The sequence below is a fragment of the Diabrotica undecimpunctata genome, chromosome 6 (genome assembly GCF_040954645.1).
Source record: "Diabrotica undecimpunctata isolate CICGRU chromosome 6, icDiaUnde3, whole genome shotgun sequence".
In the NCBI taxonomy this organism is placed as follows: Eukaryota; Metazoa; Arthropoda; class Insecta; order Coleoptera; family Chrysomelidae; genus Diabrotica; species Diabrotica undecimpunctata.
This window is the reverse complement of record NC_092808.1, coordinates 148,845,869-148,866,449: the sequence shown is the minus strand read 5'-3', so window position 1 is coordinate 148,866,449 and position 20,581 is coordinate 148,845,869. Positions and strand designations below refer to the sequence as shown.

General features: G+C 33.5%; 2 protein-coding genes across 2 annotated transcripts; both read left to right on the top strand.

Annotated features, from left to right (window-relative positions):
• The first annotated feature begins 1,120 nt into the window (after positions 1-1,120).
• On the top strand, positions 1,121-7,061 carry LOC140442902 (juvenile hormone acid O-methyltransferase-like). Its single transcript, XM_072533860.1, has 3 exons — positions 1,121-1,516; positions 6,160-6,434; positions 6,886-7,061. The coding sequence occupies exons 1-3, from the start codon at positions 1,155-1,157 to the stop codon at positions 7,059-7,061; spliced, it is 813 nt and encodes a 270-aa protein (XP_072389961.1). The 5' UTR covers positions 1,121-1,154.
• An 8,123-nt stretch (positions 7,062-15,184) lies between these two features.
• Positions 15,185-20,363, top strand: LOC140442899 (juvenile hormone acid O-methyltransferase-like). The gene is made up of 3 exons (XM_072533857.1): positions 15,185-15,625; positions 18,178-18,452; positions 20,124-20,363. Exons 1-3 carry the CDS (start codon positions 15,264-15,266, stop codon positions 20,306-20,308), a joined length of 822 nt encoding a protein of 273 aa, XP_072389958.1. The 5' UTR covers positions 15,185-15,263; the 3' UTR covers positions 20,309-20,363.
• The last annotated feature ends 218 nt before the right edge of the window (positions 20,364-20,581 follow it).

Genomic DNA, 20,581 nt, shown 5'->3' with positions numbered 1-20,581 from the left:
GCTCGTCGTTTGGAATTTACAAGAACACATATTTAGTGATATATCGACAACTGGAAAAACGATCTTTTCACTGATATGACCGGAATCCTATTAGAAAAGCCAGATGGTCAAATCTACCTCTACAGAAGAGTTGGAGAACGATTCGCCAGCTGCAGTCTCGCCCAGACTGTTAGTTTTGGAGTTAATGACATAATTCTTTGGGAAGGTATTAGTTGGGAGGTACCTACCGCACTTGTGAAAGTGATTGGACGGATGACTGGTGATTCTTAAGTTTAAAACATCCTGCAAGATCATGTTTTGTCGTATGTTAGTTACATTGGACATGAAAGATTCACGTTAATGCACGATAATGCTCGACTACATGCTGCTGCCATAGTGAGGAATTATGTTGATGAGTCTTAAATTCGAAGATTGGATTGGCCACAGGTAAGCCCGGATTTAAATCCAATAGAGGAAACGCAGCATACGACAAAGAAATCCCGTTCCAAATACGATAGAGCAGCTTCGGCTTGCTGCACAGGATGAATGGAATGCAATTTCCCAAGGATATGTTAAAAAATAAACTTGCAAGCATACTGAGAAAGATGCAAGCAGTAATAAGAGCTAGAGGGGGGAATACTCGTTACTGATCATGTCCTTCTTTCAGTTAAAATGACTTGTTTAAGCAATTTAAATTATCATTTAAGTTTAGAGTAAAATAATCTTATTTACCTAATAGGTATTAAACATTTATTTTTTTCGCAATTTTCTCCGCATAAAAACTTAAAATTGTTCATTATAGATTGTTAAAATAAACTCTATTTTACAATAAACGACTTGATTGACCAGAATTTATTTTGAAACAAACAAAAATTAGAAAATTCCAAAATATTCGATATTTTTGTCCATGAGTTTATTATTGGACCAAGATTTTGCGCTTACTTCTTTAAAACGCCAATGTATTTTTTTTTACAAAAGCGCTATTTTAACTGGACTACAGTAAATCTACACATATGAACCAATTATTTTAAAATTTTTTCTTCGGCACACGTTTGTTAATTAAATTTTTAATTGCATTAATAATATAAAACTTCGCATTGTAAATCAATACCATAGCAGTCAATTAATTGTAACAAAGTGAACCACATATAGAATAAACCATATATAAAACAGAAATGCATTTACCGAAACACTGGTCTAGAAGTAGTAAAAGAATTTTGGAAATTACAAACGAGCATCTTCAAAAGTACGCGTATTTATTAAAGTGGAGAAACAATGCATCGATTTTAGAATGTGGAATCGCTACGGGGGAAAACTCACTAAAAAGTATTGTTCCCATTCTTCCACAAGATTACAAGGAATTTGTTGCTACTGATAAATCAAAAATTATGCTCGAGTATGCTAAGAACGTTATCAATATTCCAAGATCTACTGTTTGTGAATTTGATGTAAACGTACGACATCCGCCACTAAACATGGAAAATAGATTTGATCACATTTTTGGATTTTTCCTTATTCATATGACTGATAACCCAAGGTAAGAGTGTGTTTTGGTGTTACTGAAGACTTAATTTTTCATTATTTTCTTTTATTTTTACTTTTAAAAGATAACTTTTGTAGTATATATTTATTTTATACTGTTAAGTTTTAAATTCCTTGCTTCAGCAAACTTTTGCCGCTGTTTCAGTGTTTGTTCTAATATGCTTAATATTTCCTATCAGTCTTCCCAAGTTTTCTTTAACCGATTCCATCCATTTTCATCGTGGTCATCCTTTTTTCCTTTTTGTGCCAGTTTCAAGATTTATTAATGCGTTGGGGACTCTTCTTTGCTGCATTCTAGCTACGTATCTGAGCCATCTTAGTCATTGAACTTTCACAATATTTAAAATTTTTTGTTGTCCATTTATTTGCATTATTTCATTATTTGTTCCTCTTCTCCAGATATGTATATCTTTTATACCTCCATTTCTACTGTGTAACTTTTGCTTTCATCTATCTAGCTTCAGTTCTATGATTTTGCTTAAGATCCACGTCTTGCTAGCATATAGCACCGTTGGTCGGATAACCGTTGTATATATTCTTCTTTTTGCTTCTTTGGATATTTTCTTTAACCTCAGTATCTTATTTACAGTTTCAGCAATTTTACTACCTTTGGTCTTTCTATTCTCGATTTTTTGAGTCTCTTGGTTTCTATTTGTTAACGTTAGTTCCAAATAATCCAACTGTCCGACTATCTTAAAGTTTTATTTCCCATATTTTTTATCTGGAGCAGATACTTTTCAAAACTGTCCTAAATGGTCATTATTTCCTTTCATCTTCATTCCTCTTCTTCTAGTGCCGCCTCCACTAATGAAGGTTGGCTATAACCATTGCAAATTCGTCTCTATCTTCTGCTTTTCGTAAGAGCGTCTATGTGTTTAACCCGGTCCAGTCGCGAATGTTTTTCAGTCAGGATATTTGTCGTCTACCAGGACCCCTTTTTCCTTCGATTTTACCCTTCATAATCAGTGCAACAACCAGTACTTATCATTTCTATCTCTTCTCTTCTTCTTTTTTTCTTCTAAGTATGTGCCCCAAATATGCTGTCTTTCGCCTTTTAATGGTGGTCAAAAGTTCTCTGTCTCTTCCCATTCTGTGCAACTCCATTTCGTTCGTAATATGATCGGTCCATGGTATCTTCAAAATTCTCCTAAAAAGACACACCTCAAAAGCTTTCAGTTTTTTTATTAAGTTAACATTAACAGTCCAGACTTCGACACCATAAAGAAGAATAGAGTGGATATAACATTTTACCATCCGAAATCGGATTTGCAGATTGAGTCTTTGGTTACTGACAAATTTCTTCATTTTCAAAAAGACTGTACTTGATTGCTCTATTCTTGAGCGAATTTCTTTTTCGTTTCTTTCATTTTGTCAACTTGCTCAATATCTTCATTTTTTATATGGATCCCTGTAATGATTTTGCCCCTCTTACTGATAACCATGGTTTTTGTTTTCTTTATGTTTATTGTTATACCAAACTGTTCTTCAGTATCACAAATTGTGTTTAGTAACGTCTGCAGGTCTGTCTCACTTTCAGCGATAATGACTGTATCGTCAGCATAACGGATGTTATTTATATTTTCACCATTTATCTTGATCCCTTCTGTACAGTTTTCAAGTGCTTGCGTAAATACCCCTTCGGAATATATATTAAATAGTAATGGTGAAAGTACACAGCCCTGTCTCACTTCTCTACTTATCTGTTGCGCATCCGTGCTATTTCCATCTAATGTAACCACAGCCTGTTGGTTCCAATATAGATTTCTCACTATGTTATCTTCATCTATCTTCATCTATCTTCATCTATCTTCATCTTCATATACTTGGTTTCCCCATCATTTGCTTTCAGCCCATACTCCCTGGCTGTCCTTTTGAGTCTTTTAATTCTGTTAATCACTTATTATTAGGGCAAGATCGACCGCGTATACTACGCATTGTGTGTATATGGCTTTCCCTTAGAATTATTTGCAGTATTAGAATAAAAAATACAGTAGACAGGGGGTTACCTTGTCGAAGGCCTCTAGTGAGTTTACAGCAGTCAGAGACATGACCTTCTATCGTATTATTTTATCCGAAAACTCAAAATATTTTAATGTATCGCTCAAAATTTGGTCTATTACTGATCTATTTGCTCTAAAACCAGTTTGATATTTACACAGGTTTTCTTAAATTTTACGTATCAATTCTGTGATTTCTTTCTGTAAGCTTTGACCACGTTTCTTTGGGAAATCTGCTATGCTGCCATTTTCACCGAGTGCTTTAATAGTTTCTAAAAACCTTATTATGTCTATTAATTTTCCTTTTGTTGGTATCTCATTATTGTTATTTTGGTTTATTTTTTCTTCTAGTTGCTGCTGTATTTGAAGATATTTATCTTTATCAGTGTTTCGTACAGTTTTAAAATATGTGCTCCATCTACTCAGTTTTGCGTCTATTAAATTTTTCTTTTAGCTACAACCTTCTTTGTTCTGCATGTTCTTTTTTTGGCTCTCTGCTTTTTTCAGCATATAGTTTCCTATTATTCAAATGATTTTTCCTTATGCTATTTATTCTGACTATTCCTCTCCTCAATCGCTCTCTTACAATCATTATCATACCAATATTTTTGTCTTCTTTGAGCGGGTTTTGGTAGTGCTAACTCAGCTGCTTGTTGAATCATTTCTCTGACTCGTTCCCACCTAGTGTATATTTCTTGTGCTACTTCCCATCCTAATAGTTTCCTCTCTACTTGTTCTTGGAATTTTTTTCCAATTTCTTCGTTCTGCAATGGTATAACACGTTTGACATCGTTTCATTTGCTGGCTATTCCTTCTAGTATATGTGGCCATCATTTGTTCCATTTTTACTTTTATCATGAATTTTCACCCGCTCCTCTATAACTATGTTCTATGTTCAAAAGCAAATTCAATCAATCTTGTAACATTTAGATTGCTGTCTTTGTGTTTGCTCTTTCCTCCAGTTATTTGTCTGAAAGCATCCTACCAACTCTGGCGTTAAAATTTCCTACAATTATTTTCACATCATACAATAATATTTTTAGCAGCTTCGATTTTATTAATGTTGAAAGGGAGTATAATCCTCTATTTCCCGTAGCTATCCTTGCTGAGACCTCTGATTCTATGTGGTTGTCAGCTGTGATTATCGCCTCCAGGTATTTAAACTCCTTTACTAATTCAAAGTTGTGATCATTAGTACTGATGTTCTGCCTAACTCTTGGTCTTGGACTTTTGGTTACTACCATGTATTTCGTCTTTTCTTCATTTATTTGAAGACCCAGACTACCTGTTTCCTCCTCAAGCTGTGAAAATACCTCTCTAATGTCTCTTGTTGAATGCGTGACTGCATCTATATCATCAGCAAAGGCCAGCAACAGTTTTGATCCTTGATCAGCAAATCCTCCTGTTAGCTCAGACGATATTTAACTTATTGCATATTCTAAAGCAGATTTTATCAAATTTACATAAATTAGTTATGCTAGCTGACCAATAGCAGTAATCTCTAATAGATCTTATGTAGGCTCAAAAAAAATTGAATGCAATGTTTTAGTCTGCACCTCACGATCTGTTACTCACCATTTTAAGAAAATTAATACCTTTTTCGCAGCGACCAATTTTATTGTATAATTAATATTTTGAGTCCAAAACAATTTTCTGTTAAGTACGACACCAAGATATCTAAATTCCGAAACAATTGGAATATCATTGCCATGTAAGGTTACAGCGTGATCTTTAATAGGGTGTTTTCTTGAAAAAAATACTACGGCACATTTTGGGTACGAAATATTGAATCCATTTAACCAAGTCCAATTATCCAAGTTGTACATAATGTTTGAGTTCAGTAGTGGTTTCACTGTACGTTTTCTTATGTGATTAGATGACAATATCATCAGCATATTTTGAGCAAACAGTATTGGGAGACCATAATTTGTGCAAATCGTATATGTACAAATTAAAAAGAAGTGGACTTAAAAGAGCTCCCTGTGGAATACCTTTTGATGTAATCTTGGGTCCAATAATATTGTGACCTATTCTTATCGATACACTTCTGTCTTTGTATAGATTTAATAGTAAATGTGCTATTGATTTTGGAATGCAAAGAAACACCAGTTTATCACAGAGTATATTTAAATTAATATTGTCATAATATGCACTTTTTATGTCGATAAGCAATGCACCTGTTGTCATGGAATTAGAAAAACCAATTTGAAAATCTGTAGTCAGTCGAACTACTGCATCCGTGGTTCCATAGCCTTGTTTATATCCATATTGTGTTGCTGGTAGAATATTATGCCGCCTCAACCAAATTTCCATTCTCAATTTTAGAATTCTTTCAAATGTTTTAAAAATGCATGGCAATAATGTTATTGGTCTATATGATTCCGGATTATCTTTGTCTTTTCGCGGTTTTAGAATTAATATAACAAACCAATCATTAAATTTGTAAGGGGGTATTCCAGTTTGCAAAATACAGTTCTAAATATGTAGTACTAGTCTTTTAGCCATTACACCCATTTTTTGTAACATAATATAAGAAATCTGATCTTGATAGCATATTTCAGTTCGTATGATGTTATTTCTTTTAATAAATAATGTATGATACTGATTTGGAAACATCCATAAACTATCTTTTAATTTTCAGGCAAGCGTTTAGAAACTTTCATACGATGCTTAAACCAGGAGGTTCAATCTTTCTGAATTTTTATGAACGGCTTCCAGTAGATATGATGTTTCATAATTTAAGATCTCATCCAAAATGGGGAAAATACCGTCAGGAAGATGCTGTTTCAATATATTATTATACACAAAATCCGAAAGAGGAATACAGAAAAGATATAGAAGCAGCTGGGTTTAAAAACTATGTTTACAATAACGAAATTAACCGTCATGTGTTTGAGTCTGAAGAAGAATTTAGAGGTAATGTATAAGCAATAATAGATCATTAGTAGCACGCATTAGTTAAGTTTGACCCTTTTTCATGATAGAGAAGAAACATCTTCAAAAAACACCGTAATATTCAATTGACAAATTAGAATAAATGTAGATTTCGTCAAGTGAAGGTGCGCTGTTATACTTCCTTAATTACTTAACAATGAAAAGAACCTGCATCTTAGGAGGATTATTACAGAACCCTCTCATCCGTCACAATGTCCACCTTCTTTACGCTAATTTACAATTCCATCGTAAGTTCGTTCTATTGTTTAACATAAAACACTGTTTTAAATTCTTAAAGAATGTTGAATCCAGAAAAAGTTTTATTATTAGGTCAACATCATTTTTACAATACATGAATTTCCATCAAGTAAACATCAATTCCATAATCCGTATAAAAATAAATGATTAAATTGTTAATATTGTTTCTTTCTAGATCTTTATACATCTGTAAATCCAATTCTGCATTACATACCCAAAGAAGAATATAGTGAATACATTGAGGATTATATACAATATACTCCAAATTTTTTTATAACTTACGAAGATGGAAAACGAATAATTTCAACCGATTATAAGATGTTTGTGTTTCACGCAACCAAACCTATTTAAGCCAGAAATAAAACTAAAATCATTGTTTTGTTATTATTGTTTTTTTTTTTTTCATTTTTTTTTAAGTCATTAAGAATATAATTAACGAGGATAGGAGAAATAGGGGAACCTATAGGTGTTCCAAATACTTGTACATACTATTAATCATCAAAAACTAAGAAATTAGTATCAAACACTAATTGCAATAATTTTGCAATCACATCCTAAGAAACAGGTGACTTAGGTTAGATTGCTTAATTGCTGACCGATTAAGGTTATTGGATTTTCAAAATTCCTTTTATTAGGCGCTACGTGGATGACCTTATCTTAGCATTACCACTGGACAAGACATGATCCATATTGTCAGTGTTATCATTTTAATCCTAATTTACAATTCACTTGTTAATTAAAAGATTCCACCACTATTGGCGTACATTTTTTGGATATGCGTGTCTTTAGGAGGTTAGATAACACCTAAGTTACAAATTGGTACAGGAAACCTATTACTTCCAACAGGTTTTTCAGCTATCATTCTTGTTATTCATTCAAATATAAAATTAACCTCATCCAAACCCTTACTTTTAGTTAACAAAGGTTAAAACATGCGAATAATCGAAGGGAATTCTTTCTTTTACTTAGAAGTGTTCTTGTCGAAAACTCATACCTTATTTCCTTAATTAATCAGTATCTTTTTTTAAGAAGTAACGGTTCCGCCATAAATAATTTACCCAATGGAAACCAATTAAGGTTAATTTCAAATAACACTGTTGATAATACAGTTCTGCAGACTAAAAGATATGGATACAACACTTCGATTTCGTCAATATCCCATTATTCCTCGTTGCCATACTTCCCTTAAGTTACACACAAAATAACTAAATTATTTAGAAAAACACCAACCAGTCAAATTAGCAATAAAAAACGCTAAAACTGTCAGGAACTTATTTTCCAAAACTAAGACACCACTTGAAGAAATTAACGTTGTTTACCGGGTGTCTCTGTGCCCAATGTAATTCTTGTTATATAGATCGGACTGGGCGGTCACTTAGAGGTAGATTACCGTTCCACCGTAGTAATATTAACTTATCTAAGCACACTTGTTCTCAGCCATCACTTCTAAACATAATTTCCATTATGAAGAGGTTAAAATTCTTAGCCATGAAAGAAATTTTACTAAAAGACAGTTTTTGTAAATGTGTTACATAATTAAACATCCCAATGCTCTTAACAGGAAAACTCACATTAGTAACTTAAGTCAAATTGATCATAATAATTTTTAAAAATAAATTTCACTAGTGAACCTCAGATTAACCACTATGATATATTCCTTTAAATCGGTAGTACTCTGTTTAAGCAATTCGTGTGTCCTGACAAGTTAATGCAAAGTTGAGATTCAATAATGATAGAGGTATATATGAAACCTTGCTTACTTCATTGATGTCAACTTGCACTAACTTTGGCAACATCCTGGTATGTTAACGTATCTGAAATTACTTCTTTGTTAGTTGGAGCTTTTAAATAATATACCTATTGAATATATACTTGTCTTTCTCTTTAACCTGTTGGCACTGGTGAATCATTGGTAATATTACGCTGTCATTTACTTCTTTGCAACAATTTTATTAAATAATGCTACTCAAAGTTAGCATTGGGTAGCGGGTAGGAACTCCCTTGGACAGTCCTACCAGGGAAAGTGAATCAGTCCCTGCCCTCCGCAGATTCCAAGAGTTTCCTGACCCAGGAAACTAGTACCTGCTTAGGGTGCCTTGTCCAGGGTCACGGATGAAGACCACAATGGTATCCACGGAGGAGAAGAACATCTTCGGTACGGTGTGTATTGCGGAAGAGGCACCCTCGATTTTAGGATTAGTATAAAATTAAATGTAGCGTCTGATCCAAAGTGGACGACTACAAACAGCGTCTGACCCAGAATGGGCGGCTGATAACTAACAGGAAAAGAAATAGCAAAAAAGGATCTAAAAAAGAAGAACTATATATCAACAGAAACAAAGAAAATTATGAATAAAAGAAGGAAGCTGAACGAAGAAGGCAAAAGAAAATCTATAGAATATGTAAAAATCAATAAAACAATAAGCAGAATGATAAAAGAAAATAAGAGAAAAGAACAAAAAATAAAAATAGAAGAAGTCATACAGAACAACAAAAATATGAAAAGCTTAAGAACAGAATTAGGCTTCCACTTCTCGGTCCCTTCCAGACTGCCACATCCCGTTTTATTATTTTTAAATATGCAGTAGTATGTCAAATCTACAAGATACAGTATTTCAGAGGCTCTCAATATTTTAGAATAATTGGGCATATCTGAAATTTTCATATATTAATTATCTCAAGTTTCTCTACAACTTTCATTACTAATATTGTTCTGAAGCTATTTTCTTATGGCATATTAAAGTAATTACTATTTAAATGGGAATAAGTCACAATTAAAGGTTCAAATACGTTTATTGACCTTTCAATTTTTACTTTGGAAATCATTTATTTCCGATTTCCGAAGTGGAAATTGAAACGTCAATAAACGTAGTTACTTTAATCTTTAATTGTAGCTTATTTCCAGTACTAATTGTACTTACAAATAATTACCCGATATATCTAAAATTAGTTTTTGTCAATTTCGTCGCCAATTTGTTGTTACTACAAAATATATTTTTTTTAAATCATACTATCGTATTTTTGTCTCTTTTTTCGTTAAGTATATCTTTAATATATACCGTTTTATCCAGAAGATAACTATGTTAATAATATTCTTAATGTAAATTAATATTATTAATATTGCGATAAACACATAATAGTCCATGAAAGAAAATAAAACAAAATAGGTCTTGCTATTGATTTTCCGCAAAGTAAAAAGGATTTGAATGTCGTTTTGGGCATTCGTAATAATCTCTAGAAACTTAGTGATCGTATCTAATCATAAAGAAATAAACAACTATATTTGGGCATGAAAAATACATTCTAAAAGTACATTTCCAGTTATTCAGGGTTTTTGTCCAATTTTGTTATTTAAAAATTTTTGAGGCCACTGAAACCATAAAAAAAACCCTATTGGATAATGATACTTTCATAAATCCCTATTAAGTCTCCATACAATATTAGTTAAAAAGTCTAGCGGATTTGACCTGTAATAGTTTCTAAAAATGATGTTCTTGTGAAAATTAGGTTCATATTATATCCATAAGAGTATGTGTCAAGTGGTCGCCCAGTGCTACATTATATTCCGTTGGGCATATCATTGCCATTCCAATTCCATTCCATACCGTTGGAATGGCAATGATATGCCCAACGGAATATAATGTAGTACTAGGCGACCACTTGACACATACTCTTATGGATATAATATGAACCTAATTTTCACAAGAACATCATTTTGGAATTGGGCAGGTCACATAGCGAGACTGAAAGACACAAGATGGACCAGAAAACTAATTGACTGGCGCCCACGAGAAGACAAACGCAGCAGAGGACGACCACCAACACGATGGATAGACGACATTAGACGAATATCCAAGAAATGGCAACAAGAAGCACAGAACCGTCAAGAGTGGCGAAAAATGGGAGAGACCTATGTCCAGCAGTGGACAGAAGAGGTTGCATGATGATGATGATATCATTGTCATATAACCAGCAGATATTCTTTGCTATGAGAGCGTTGGAGGAAAGTCGCATAGATCATCAGTATTCCAAACTGATCGCAAATATATACAATAATAGAACCATGACTGTAAGGCTACATAAAGATACACAATGTATAAAAATTAAAATAAGAATCAGGCAAGGAGACACATCTCCCAAACTCCTTAAGGCAGTTCTGAAACATGTTTTCAAAAAATTGAAGTGAGAAGCCAAAGGAATCAACGTCGAGATGATCTGCTCTCCCACCTACGATTTGCAAACGACATTGTTCTGATAGCAGATTACCTAAAAAAGATTATAACTATGCTTAATGAGTTAGTTGCCGCCTGTATTGAGGTTGGTTTAAACATAAATGGAAAGACACAATACATGTAAAATCTGAAATGAAAGTTCAAAAGTCGACTCCAACGAAATAGGATTCGTTCATAAATATAAATACTTAGGTCATAAAAGACAACCAAACTGCTAAACTGCAGAGAAGAATCACTTTAGCATGGGCCGCATATTGGGCTCTATTAGACATATTTATTTAAAAAAGAAGAGGTCCGATCAATGTGTGCTTCTAGTTATAAGTCTTACACTTTCTCTAACCCAGGCTACAGCAACCAAAGTCAGAGTAGCCCAAAGACGAGTAAAACGCTCGCTACTTGGACTGACTCTCAGAGACAGAGTTAGAAACGAAGAAATAAGGACAGACGTTACAGATGTCATGGAGCGCATAACATGGTTCAAAAGAAACTGGGCGAGCCATATGGCCAGAATGGACGAGGGCATGGGCATAAAAATTACAGTGTGGAGGCCACAAGTCGACAGTAGACTAGCCAGAATCGTTGGGGATTGACTGCAGAAACCTCAAGACCGACATAACTGGAAGAAATTAGGGGAAAACTGACTATGTTCAACTTGCAGAAGTATGGCTAATGATGATTTTTTGCTACAAAAAAATTAGCGAAGCCCTGTTGGTGATTATTCTTCTTCTGCTTCTTCCTCTTAACAAGCAGTTCTGCTTGATCATTGGCGGAATAGTACCTCTATGTACACTGTACGTTACATTTTCTTCTAATGTCTTCACTTCTCTTTCGATATCTCAGTGTATTACCTGTAATTCTCCTCAGTGCTCTCATCTCTGCCGGTTTCAGTAGCCTTTGCGTTGTGGCTGTGTTGGGTCTTGTTTCTGAGGCATAATGTTATTATTGGTCCTACATTTGTTTTATAAACTCTTGACTTCATATCTCAGTGTTAATGTGTTTTTTTCGCCATATACTGTTATTAAGGCATCCCGCCAGTGTATTTGCTTTTTGTACTTAATCTCTCACTTCTTTGTCCAGGTCTCCATAGCTGGGCAGTGCAATTCCCAGGTATTTTATTTCCATCACTTGCTCAATACGGATGCCATCAATTTCTATTTTACATCTGGTTGGTTCTTTGCAGACAAATATTGTTTTAGTTTTCTTAACTATTCTAGTCATTTAAAGAAGTGACCGTTCTTAATAGATTCTCGACAAACTCTGACCATAGGATGGTTAGAGCTACCATTAAGATATCTACTCACTTAGATAGAAATCATATAATAAAAAAGGAATACTCTCACTGGACACGCCCCCAAGACGAAACAGCATTTGGAGACTACATTAACAACACTCTTGATCACAACATAATACCAAACGATGTCGGTGAGTTGAACAAACAAATAGTTGATACACTTAAACTGGCACAAACACGTTTTTGCCCAAACGGGATCAAAAGATCACTTTAAAAACACAACTCAAAATAACAGAAAGAATACAGTTACAAAGTGAAAGGGACATTGACCCACAAACCATTCGGTCACTCAATAAAGATATATCGAAAGCTGTGAGAAGAGATATTATGAAATTTAAACATGAAAAATCGTACAGACTATAGAGCAAAACAGGAGCATAAAGGTAATGAGACGAAAAATGGCGACAAGTAAAAAAGAAATTTTCCAGCTTAGGAATAAAGAGGGTGAAGTACCAATAGACAGACAGAAAATACTTGAAATAGTCGAAGAGTTTTACACTATATTATACACAAACCAAATTAACAATAACGTAAATGAAGACGGTAGATAAAAGGATCAAAACCAGGGATCTAAGGACATTCCAGAAATTACTCAAGATGAGATACAATAGGCACTCAAAAAAATGAAAAACAACAAGGCGCCAGGAGATGATGGAATAGTTACAGAAGCTATAAAACTATATCAGCCAAGAAAACAGGCTGGTTTTCGCCCCAACTACGGTACAAATGACCACCTACAGTGCATAAAAGTCTTGATTAAAAAATCAATTGAATACAATAGACCTCTAGTTCTAACATTTATAGACTTAAAGCGTTTGATAATATAGAACCACCCGCACTTCTAAAGGCATTGTAAGAGTGTCGAATTGATCATAGGTACACCAATAATATAGAAAATATAATGGTATAACAACTATAAATCTGCGCGGTTCTACCAATAAGATACATATCAGAAGAGGTATACGACAGGGAGATACTATGTGGCCTAAGTTGTTCATTATTGTAATTATTGAACATGCTTTGAAGTCACTGGAATGGGAAAGTAAAGGAATAAATATTGATGGTGAGATGCTTAGTCATCTACGATTCGCAGATGATATTGTTCTGATTTCATATGACCTAAAGGCTGCCAGTGATATGTTAAATGAATTCAGGGATGAAGCACGTAAAGTAGGTCTAAATATTAACTACCAAAAGACAAAAATAATGACTAATTTAGTTCCGAGCCATCCTCTAAGGCTAGAAGACGTCGAAATTGAAATTGTTGACAGCTACCTATACCTTGGACATACGGTAAAAATTAGTAGAGATAATCAAATTGGTGAGCTGCTAAGAAGAATAACACTGGAATGGGCAGTATATGGAAGACTGCGTGATATTTTTAAAGGTGATATACCTATCAGCTTAAAAAGAAGAGCCTTTAATCAGTGTGTCCTGCCTGTCCTTACATAAGGCGCAGAGACACTTACCCTAACAAGGACATCTACACGAAAACTACAAGTGACGCAACATAGAATGGATCATTGTTAGGCATAACGTTGCGAGATAGGGTAAGAAACGAAGAAATCCGTAGAAAAAGTGGTGTAGAAGACATTATAAAACACATAGCCAAAATTAAATGGAGGTGGGCAGGACACGTCGCTAGAATGAAGGATAATAGGTGGACCAAAAAAATCTTGGAGTGGAGACCGAGAGCGGATAGACGAAACCCTGGAAGACCACCCACAAGATGGACTGACGACATAAAGAGGATTTGTACCAACTGGATTGCAGCAGCGCAAGATAGATCTGAATTGAGGTTTTTCGAGGAGGCCTATGTTCAGCAGTGGACGACTATGGGCTGATAATGATGATGATGATCCCCTTCCTTTGTTAATGCTTGTAATGATTTCATCCACGGTTAAATTGAAGATCATGGGGCTCAATGAATCCCCTTGTCTTATTCCGCTACCTATTTCTATAGGTTCTGTAAGTTGTCTATCTATTTTGACTTCCATTTGGTTGTTTTGGGAGTGTTTTCGATAGTTTTTATAATGTTTAGGAAAACTTTTCTATTATACAGAAGATTGATTACATCTTTGAGTCTTTGATTTGATTGTGTCAAACGCTTTTTTTAGGTCAATCAGACACAGAAATGCTGGTATATTATACTCAGTGACTTCTCACTAATTTACTTTACAACAAATATTGCATCTGTAGACGATCTTCCACTACGAAAACCCTGTTTTTCATCTGCTTATCTTATCCTCTGATTTATTAGCACTTGTAAATTTTAGTTTGTAAGTTTTAGGCTAGTATTTAACAAGTTTATCCCTCTGAAGTTTTCTGGCTGCTTTTTATCTCCTTTTTTAAATAGTAGGATTAGTTCGCTCGTTCTCAATTCTTAAAGTATTATAATGTGTTTTATAATTTTATTAATTAATGTTGGTAGTTGTTCTGTCATTGCTGCTCCACAATATTTCAGTAATTCGTTTGGTATTTCGTCTTTACCTGCAGCTTTTTTGTTCGTATGTTTTTTTATTGGTGTTTATTATTATGAATTTTTGACTTTTTTGTATTTCAGTATTTTTTTTTTAATATTTATTTAGTCTATTACAGTACTGTTTCTATCTTTAAAGAGTTATGCAAAAATTTCTGCCCTTCCACGGTACTTTACACTTTGGTGACGTTGGTATTCGATATACAGTTGCTATGCATTGCCCTCTCTCCTGTGCGTAATTGGTTCCCTGTAATAAGTCTGACGTTAGAAATCGAGAACTTCCTTAAGTTTTTTCGCCATCCCCTTTTTTTTCAACAAGGAGTTGATGTGTTAAATCTTCAAAAGTAGTTTATGTGTAAAAATTACATTTTTACAAATATAACGCTATTTTTACTGAACTAAAACAAATGCATGCATACTATTTATTATTTTTCCGACACGCCTTGGTTATTTAAATTTTGAATTTTATTTACGGTGTAAAACTCCGTATTTAAGTCAATACTTATTAACTTAGTAAACCAAATATAGAATACACCATATCCAAAAGAGAAATGCATTTACCGAAACAATGGTCTAAGAGTAGTGGTAGAATTTTGGAAATTACCAACGAACATCTTCAAAAGTACGCATATTTATTAAAATGGAGAAACAATGCATCGATTTTAGAATGTGGAATCGCTTCAGGTGAAAATTCACTAAAAAGTATTGTTCCAATTCTTCCCCAAGATTACAAGGAATTTGTTGCTACTGATAAATCACAAATTATGGTCGAGTATGCCAAAAATATTATCAAAATACCAAGATCTACTGTTTGTGAACTTGATGTAAATGTAAGACATCCACCAATATACATGGAAAATAGATTTGATCATATTTTTGGATTTTTCCTTATTCATATGACCGATAATCCAAGGTAAGGGTGTGTTCTGATACAGTGTGTGCAAAATCTCTGGTTTTCTTTTGTTTCGGCTAAATTATAAAGCTATTTATACAAAAATATTTAAAATAAAACTAGACGTATATCAAAGACGTCTTTAATTTAACAATATTTTCGATTATACAGTTAGTATACGAGTCAGTCAGAACAATATTCTGAACCAAGTTGTATTCCTTTTTAACACTTTAACTGTCTGTCTTTTGATCTGACATGTCTACAAACACTTTTACGTTATTGTACTCGGTAATGGCTGTAGATTTCTTTTAGGACCTTTCCTATGCGGTACCTCATATCGTCTCTATGTTTTGTAGACAGAAAAAGTACGTCTTTTATGTCATGCTACTTCATAACTACAATATTATGTTTGTTTGATTTGACAATGACCTCCCCTTTCTTAAGTTTGGCTTCTACATCATCTTTGGGAAGATTTTTCGGTTTTTTCTCAACATTCCTATATCATGAATCTAGTTTTCAAGATTTCAGCGATCTGATGTATGCCAGTTGTGCGTAACAAGGGTCCTAACCTGATCCAATAAGTTTTTAATTATATTTCCAGAACTACCCTTTCAGCAACCGGTTTTCCATTAATTTTTTCTTTTTCGCAATATATTTTAATTGTATAGGTAAAGTCTTCTAAAAAACAGCTTTATTTCAAATTTATGACGTTTTCCGTTCACGTACTGTCGAAAAGATAACTTGCCTCTAAATGTAATCATCGTTTTATCAATGCAAACAGTTGATTCATTGACAAAACATTGAATTTTATAAAGTCTGTCATTTTTAAGACACTCAAGTCATTTTTTGCTAGATAAAACATGCGAAAGGGCAATGCGAACCGCAGAGCATGTATTTGGTAATATCATTTTTATATAAAGAAATTTTGCGCCGGTAATCAGCTAATAATGGCTTTGACTATATTCCCACCCAAAGAAAGCTATTAACACACGCATTTTATTATAAATAGTCTCTTTCCAATAATTAAAACGTGGCTTTTTCCTAATAATTGTTTCCTTTACTATTCCAGTCAGAATTTGTTGCTCTGAATACCTATTTGTTTCGAGCACAATCATATCTATAATAACTTTGGAGACAAACAAATCAAACAATAACCGTTTATTCTTCTCAGTCATTTCGTTTTTTAAATTTTCACGAATACCAAAGTCCAAAGGACAATCCAAAATTGCAAAACATTCGGACATAGGTCATCAGTTTGAATCTTGTAAAGAATTTTCTTCTAGCTTAACAGTATCTGCCAAAAAATGATCATCTTGATTCAAAGAACTGTCTAATTCGTCCTCCATTACTTGAGATGACTAAACACAATATGGCCCTACAGAAGTATTGAGTTTTACGTTTACTACAAAAGAATATCACTCAATATACTCAATCAAGGTTTTCTGACAACTGAAATGATATATTTATAATAGATAGAACAAACGTAAATTCATTTGTGTGAAACCAGCTTAATAGTAAAAAAATCGGATTATACAAATTAAAATTTTATATAAGATTTTAGTGAACCTTTTCTTAAATTTTTTTTCCATTTTTTCCCTGCAGGTTCATTGTCGGATTCACTCGTCAACGATATTCAAATATTCTATATCCTTATAATCAAAAAAATCATCACTCATATTCAGTTTTCCAAACACCTCTAACTCAACGGCAACCTTTTCTGCTTCTAATTTCAACTATAAAAAATGGAGTTGTTTGTTATTGTGCGTCATATTAACTTTTTTCAATCGTGAAGTCGACTATACACTCCCTTCGGAAGTAAATAACTAACTTGTGACTCTCCTACTGTAAAGATAACAGACATTTGACCTTCATCGTCCATCTGGGGCGTACCCATGGCCTGCAACTAGACATTAGTAACAATTTCACAATCGCGGGCCGCGTGAATCATCTAAGGACATAGTAATTTTTACAAAAATAACCAAAAAACAAATCTGATTTAATGAGTTTTACTGAAAACAAACATAAATAGAGTAAATAAGAAGAAAAAAATATTTTGGTCCCGAAGAATATTTCTGACTATTCTTCGTCTTCATTGGGGTGCAGCCAAGTTAGAAAAGTAGCATGTAAACTTGGAAAAGGATCATTACAGGAACAATGCGACCAATTTGTGGCAATAATATTAGAAGTCTCTGAGGTTTCCAGAGCAATAACTAACTTATCCACGGAGGAAGCTACATCTACCTCAGGAAATGAGGAAAGCAAAACGTTTAGAACATTTAAAACAACAAGAAAAGGTTAATGTGAGTTTATAGTAAAATTAAACCTTTGTTAAAATTTCCACAGTTTTTAAAGTATTCCCAGTCTTCCGCTCTTTTTAGCTCTTTATTTCCTACTCATCCATCTTGCAGATCTCTTCTTTCTATTGCCTTTATCTCCAAACTATCTTACTACAACCTATGGTGAAGCAGTATGGAAAGGAAAAAGAGATTGTGTATGTATATGTGTAGGTGTGTGTCATGTGTATATGTCAAATATTAATGGTTGTCCAAAAATTATTGTTTTCTTCTTTACAGGCAAGCGTTTAGAAACTTTTATACCATGCTTAAACCAGGAGGTTCAGTCTTTCTTAATTTTTTCGAACGCCTTCCAGTTGATGGGATGTTCCACAATTTAAGATCTCATCCAAAATGGGGAAAATACCGTCAGGAAGATGCCATCTCAGTATATTATTATACTAAAAATCCTAAAGAGGAATATAGAAAAGATATAGAAGCAGCTGGGTTTAAAAACTATGTTTACAATAACGAGTTTCACCGTCACGTGTTAGAGTCCGAAGATGAATGTCGAGGTAACATGTAAATAATAATAAACTTAATCATAAGTAGCACCCATTAGTTATGCCTTTTTTTAGAAGGTAAGAAATTTTTTAATAGATACCATGCAACTGTGATAAATAGTTGTGGTTCTTTAATTACATTAATAAAATCCACCAGAAAGGTGAAGTTGGTTACGCCAATTTTTATCACAATTTTCTTTCTGCATAATAAGTTCCAGTGCTTCTTTCTTTACCTAGAACATTAACTGTGATCCTATTGTCCAAGTGTATGTTATCTTTCTCTTTCCCAACTTCTTCTTCAAGTTCCACCTTGTATCGAAGGTTGAAAATCATCATTGCTACCTGCATTTAAATCATTCTTTCTGGTTATTTTTCTCCTTTTCTTCTTCTTTTTATCTAGACATGACTGTCCGTTTTTCAATGTGCCTCCAGTAAGTTTATATGGTCTTCACACTAATCATCTTCCTATTGGGGAACCGTCTTTTGCCGTCTTTGCTGCTCTATTTGTTATATGCTTATATGCTTATATGATCATTCCATTCTACTCTTCTATTTCTGACCCAGTTCTTGATGTTTTCTACCTGACACCTACGTCGTATATCTGTACTTCTAGCTCTGCCTCATAGTATTTTTCTATCAATTTTTCTAATTGTTTTCATCTCAACTGTTTTTAACATCCTTTTTGTCCTCTCTGCCCTAATGTTCGTAGAATTCTTCTGTAACACCAAAATTTAAAGCCACAAAGAAGAGTACACATTTTATGCACACATATATTACAAATACATACAAGTATTTGAAGGTATCTCTGCTCTCAATTATAATATCATTACTAGTTTGATGTTTGCATCTGAATTTAGTCTTAAAATTCAACCTCACCCGTATTCATGACAGCATTCGTTAGGACGTTGGATTACGTTCTGTAAATCATTGTTTTTATTCCTCATTATAAGTGTATTGTCTGCAAAACGTAGGCTTCCGAGGTCTTCCAAGCCCCTAGATCCTACTACGTTGATCACTAACCAATGCATTACTGCTACTGCGAACAGAGGACGGTTCATTTATACCGTCGATGGTGACGTGGTTTGGATGGAGGTTGGCGTGGGTGTTAGCGTGGAAATTGGCGCGGGGATGAAGTGGAATATTTTGTTGTTCAATTAGGCATTTCCAGGTGTAGCTCTCCAGTTTTTCATTTGCTTTAAGGTTTGTCTTATTTGGGCCACACTGACTTGTTGTATTTCGTTTTGGTCTATTGAACCTTTTCTTCTTAAGTTACTCTAATTTATTTTGTAATGTGGTCTAGCTTCCATTAATAGAGATTTAGAATATTCCTACCACTCTGATATACTTATAGGGTTTATTATTTATGTATCTTCTTGACCTTTTTTGAGGTTTGTCATAAACTTTTTTGCTTCAGATACCCCAGTTCCGCCCATATATCTGTTTATTTCTTCACATTTTTTGTCTGACGTTTGGTTTTTTCTTTTGGTGGCAGTTTTTTTAACTTCCCTCTACCAGTAAGTGTATGATCTCCAGTCTTCTGGATTTTTTGCTTGTAGCCAGATTCGACAGGTTTTCTTTTTGGCACCTACCAACTCTCTTATTTCTTGTGACCACCACCAATGCAATATTTGGAAATTAAAATTACTATTAAAATATAAGTTATTGATCATTATTTTCTTCTAGATCTTCATATATCCGTTAATCCTGTTTTACATAATATACCCAAAAAAGAATATGATGAGTATATAGAGGATTACATAAAAGAAAAAGAAAATACTCAAAATTTTGTCATTAATTACAAAGATGGAAAACGAATAATTGCAACTGACTATAATATGTTGGTCTTTCATGGAACCAAAACCGTTTAGTCCAAATTTAAGATAAAAATGATGGATTTTTTAATAAAATGTATTATTATGGATAATAAAAACATTTTCAATATTTTTATTTATTTTATTACTACCTAACTCATTTAAACAGTTTAATTGCACGTAGCTCGTATAACTAAGTATTAAAACAAAGTTTTTGTTAACTTTTGGTAATGAGATACTTTATTAATGTTATCTTACATAGACGTTTTTTTTATAACTTTTTTTTTGCGTTTTTATAGTTTGTGAAAAAATGTTTCAAAACATAGTTAT

Bases quoted from the DNA above. Each gene is read 5' to 3' on its own strand.
- LOC140442902 (XM_072533860.1), top strand. From the start codon at position 1,155: ATGCATTTACCGAAACACTGGTCTAGAAGTAGTAAAAGAATTTTGGAA. The intron at 1,517-6,159 runs GTAAGAGTGTGT...TTTAATTTTCAG, and splicing joins CATATGACTGATAACCCAAG to GCAAGCGTTTAGAAACTTTC. The intron at 6,435-6,885 runs GTAATGTATAAG...GTTTCTTTCTAG, and splicing joins GTCTGAAGAAGAATTTAGAG to ATCTTTATACATCTGTAAAT.
- LOC140442899 (XM_072533857.1), top strand. From the start codon at position 15,264: ATGCATTTACCGAAACAATGGTCTAAGAGTAGTGGTAGAATTTTGGAA. The intron at 15,626-18,177 runs GTAAGGGTGTGT...TCTTCTTTACAG, and splicing joins CATATGACCGATAATCCAAG to GCAAGCGTTTAGAAACTTTT. The intron at 18,453-20,123 runs GTAACATGTAAA...ATTTTCTTCTAG, and splicing joins GTCCGAAGATGAATGTCGAG to ATCTTCATATATCCGTTAAT.